General features: G+C 48.4%; 1 protein-coding gene across 1 annotated transcript; it reads left to right on the top strand.

Moving 5' to 3' along the window:
* Window positions 1-2,135: 2,135 nt before the first annotated feature.
* Window positions 2,136-3,258, top strand: LOC119305923 (dehydration-responsive element-binding protein 1H-like). Its single transcript, XM_037582312.1, has one exon. The coding sequence runs from the start codon at window positions 2,223-2,225 to the stop codon at window positions 2,952-2,954; it is 732 nt and encodes a 243-aa protein (XP_037438209.1). The 5' UTR covers window positions 2,136-2,222; the 3' UTR covers window positions 2,955-3,258.
* Window positions 3,259-3,659: the final 401 nt, after the last annotated feature.

Raw genomic sequence — 3,659 nt, 5'->3', positions numbered from 1 at the left:
GGAACCCCTTCAGTGACCCGATATGTACCTGGTACCCTCCAAAACACTTCCGGTGCCCGAGTACTATCGTCCTACATATCAGTATTTACCTCTCGACCATTTTGAGATTCCTCTTCATGTCCGTGATCTCATCTGGGACTCCGAACAACATTCGGTCACCAAATCACATAATTCATATAATACAAAATCGTCATCGAACGTTAAACGTGCGGACCCTACGGGATCGAGAACTATGTAGACATGATCGAGACACCTCTCCGGTCAATAGCCAATAGCGGAACCTGGATGCTCATATTGGCTCATAGATATTCTACGAAGATCTTTATCGGTCGAACCGTTATGACAACATACGTTATTCCCTTTCTCAGCGGTATGTTACTTGCCCGAGATTTGATCGTCGGTATCTTCATATCTAGTTCAATCTTGTTACCGGCAAGTCTCTTTACTCGATCTGTAATGCATCATCCTGCAACTAACTCATTAGTCACTTTGCTTGCAAGGCTTCTTATGATGTGCATTACTAAGAGGGCCCAGAGATACCTCTCCGATACTCGGAGTGACAAATCCTAATCTTGATCTATGCCAACCCAACAAACATCTTCGGAGATACCTGTCGAGCATCTTTATAATCACCCAGTTACGTTGTGACGTTTGATAGCACACAAGGCATTTCTCCGGTATCCAGGAGTTGCATAATCTCATAGTCAAAGGAATATATATTTGACATGAAGAAAGCAATAGCAATAAAACTGAACGATCATTATGCTAAGCTAACGGATGGGTCTTGTCCATCACATCGTTCTATAATGATGTGATCCCGTTCATCAAATGACAACACATGTCTATGGTTAGGAAACTTAACCATCTTTGATTAACGAGCTAGTCTACTAGAGGCTTACTAGGGACACGGTGTTTTGTCTATGTATCCACACATGTATTATGTTTTCGGTTAATACAATTCTAGCATGAATAATAAACATTTATCATGAATAAGGAAATATAAAATAACAAATTTATTATTGCCTCTACGTCTAAGAGGCAGGGGTTCGAGCTCGACCGCCGGCCTCGCCTCCCACGTCCGGCCGGTGCTCCTGCAGCTATCGCCTCCCCGCCCCAGCCGCTGCGAGCTCCCCTGCCTGCTACGTGTTTGACAAAATGCCGGGCGAACATGTAAAAAATGGTTATGACTGCCGTTGGGCACACCGGCTGACCCAAATGGAAAAGCGGACAAACATGTCCGCGCCGCCGACCCAAACAGACGAAAAGCGGACAAAGCGTGCGTCCATTTGAGTCGGCGTGTTGGATTTGCTCTTATGGTACTATACATTACGTAGGTAATATCATACAATACGGACGAGGATTTTTAGCACTCGGCTATACGAACAATTCATTCAAAAAACAATACCGAGAAATTTGAAAAAAAAATCTGGGATTTTGGGATATCAAACGTGGGTTCCCGATCTACTCCCGTGTGAAATTTCATGAAAAATACAGGAAACATATTCGTGGCAAAAAAGACAAAAAATTTCTATGTATAGAAAAAAATGTTTGCGTAGATTTTTGTTCGGACACTATTTCCTTCGTCACGGATACGTTTTTGAGAAATTTTTCACGAGATTTCACATGGAAAGATTGGGAACCCAGGTTTGATATCCCTAAATTTCAGTTTTTTAGGTATTTTTTACGATTAATTTTTGTATAGGGGCGTGGAGCACCCAGGAGCTCCTGCGTATTTTCTCATAAACTGTACACCATAGTGGGCAGCCTTTCTGCCTTCGGCCTCCGTAGACCTGGGGAACCAGACGACCCCATTCAGCAGTGATTGCTGTCTTCTCTTTGCGGCCGATCAGCCCGCGGACCAATCAGGCAAGGCAATCACCGCTGCATCAACACTGTTAAGCCAGCAGGAAGTTGCCTGTTTTTGTTTAACACACTGCAAAGCCAAAAGCCCCCACACGCCCACCAGAAGAAAAGTCACACGACGCTATCACCCCACGGTCCCTTTGTCACCAGCTGTCCGGACACCGCATCCCTACCGCCGTCCCAAGCGCGTTGATACACTTCAACCTCCAGCATCACGCATACCTATATATAAGTCTCCCACACTCTCGCTCAAACTCAACAAGCATCTCACACTCCTCAGCCTCAGTAAGCTCAAGCACCAAGCTCGACTGCTCAAGCAGGAATCCACCAGTCAATCACCGAGCACTCAGCCGGTAGCCATGGACATGGGCCTTGAGGTCTCGAGCTCCTCCCCGTCCTCCTCGTCGGTGTCGTCCTCGCCCGAGCACGCGGCGGGGCGGGCGTCGCTGGCCAAGCGCCCCGCGGGGCGCACCAAGTTCCGGGAGACGCGGCACCCGGTGTACCGCGGCGTGCGGCGCCGGGGCAACGCCGAACGTTGGGTCTGCGAGGTGCGCGTCCCCGGCAAGCGCGGCGCGAGGCTCTGGCTCGGGACGTACGACACGGCTGAGCTCGCAGCGCGCGCGAACGACGCCGCCATGCTTGCCCTGGGCGGCCGCTCCGCCGCGTGCCTCAACTTCGCGGACTCCGCGTGGTTGCTCGCCGTGCCGTCCGCACTCTCCGACCTCGGCGACGTCCGGCGCGCGGCGGTCGAGGCCGTGGCGAACTTGCAGCGACGAAAGGCTGGCAACGGCTCCCTCACCGCCACCGTCACCGAAGAGGCCTCCTGTGACGCTCCTGAAGAATCGTCGTCTGAGTCTGACAGTGCCGGTTCGTCGGAGACGTCGGAACCTTCAGCCGATAGAGAGTTCGAGGTGCCGGTCGCAGTGGACACCGATATGTTCGGGCTTGACTTGTTCCCGGAAATGGACCTGTGCTCGTACTACGCGAGCCTCGCGGAGGCACTGCTCGTGGACCCGCCGGCACGGGTGACCACCACCGACACGTACTGGGACAACGGCGACGGCGGAGCCGATGTCGCGCTCTGGAGCTAGCTAGTGTCGATAATTCCCAGTTGGCAGCTGATTCTGCTTTTGTTTTGACTCTAGGTATTTTTCCCGTGTTACAAAGTTTTCCATTTTTTTACGAAAAGGCTATGTACGTAGCTAATAAATTGAAGCTGCTCCTAATTCAGCACTCAACTGTTAAACGATTTTAGCCGTATAAAATCTTTTACCACCTGAGGGCATGTACAATGGTTGATAAAATAGTCTTATCTTAAGTCTTGCATTTAATTTAGAGATAATAAAAAAATATATCTACAATGGGACATTTCTTAGTCTTATCTTCAATAACTAGCTATTTCTTAAAACATGGTGAGACATATTGTGTTAAGAGATCACCTCTTGTCTTCTCTTAATAATAGAAGACAAACCTTTTCTTACGAGTTCTCTCTTCTCCACCTCATCATTTATCCTACGTGTCACTCCTAAGATGGCACCATTGTACATTCCCTGATCGGTCACTATTCCTACGCCGGTCCTTGTCTTCCTGAAATGTCCAAGCAGTTCCAAACAATAAAAAGGAACACAAAAACGACAACTCACAGGGAAAATACACAGGAGCTCTTGGGTGCTCCACACCCCTATACGAAAATTAATCGTAAAAAGTATCAAAAAAATCTGAATTTTGGGATACCAAACTTGGGTCCCCGATCTACTCCATTGTGAAATTTCGTACAATAAATACTAGAAAAACGT

Source organism: Triticum dicoccoides, chromosome 5B (assembly GCF_002162155.2).
Source record: "Triticum dicoccoides isolate Atlit2015 ecotype Zavitan chromosome 5B, WEW_v2.0, whole genome shotgun sequence".
Taxonomy (NCBI): Eukaryota; Viridiplantae; Streptophyta; class Magnoliopsida; order Poales; family Poaceae; genus Triticum; species Triticum dicoccoides.
The sequence above is the reverse complement of the archived record's forward strand: the minus strand, read 5'-3'. Positions and strand labels throughout refer to the sequence as shown.

What these genes read in the sequence shown, in the direction of transcription:
- LOC119305923 (XM_037582312.1), top strand. Translation starts at nt 2,223, where the DNA reads ATGGACATGGGCCTTGAGGTCTCGAGCTCCTCCCCGTCCTCCTCGTCG.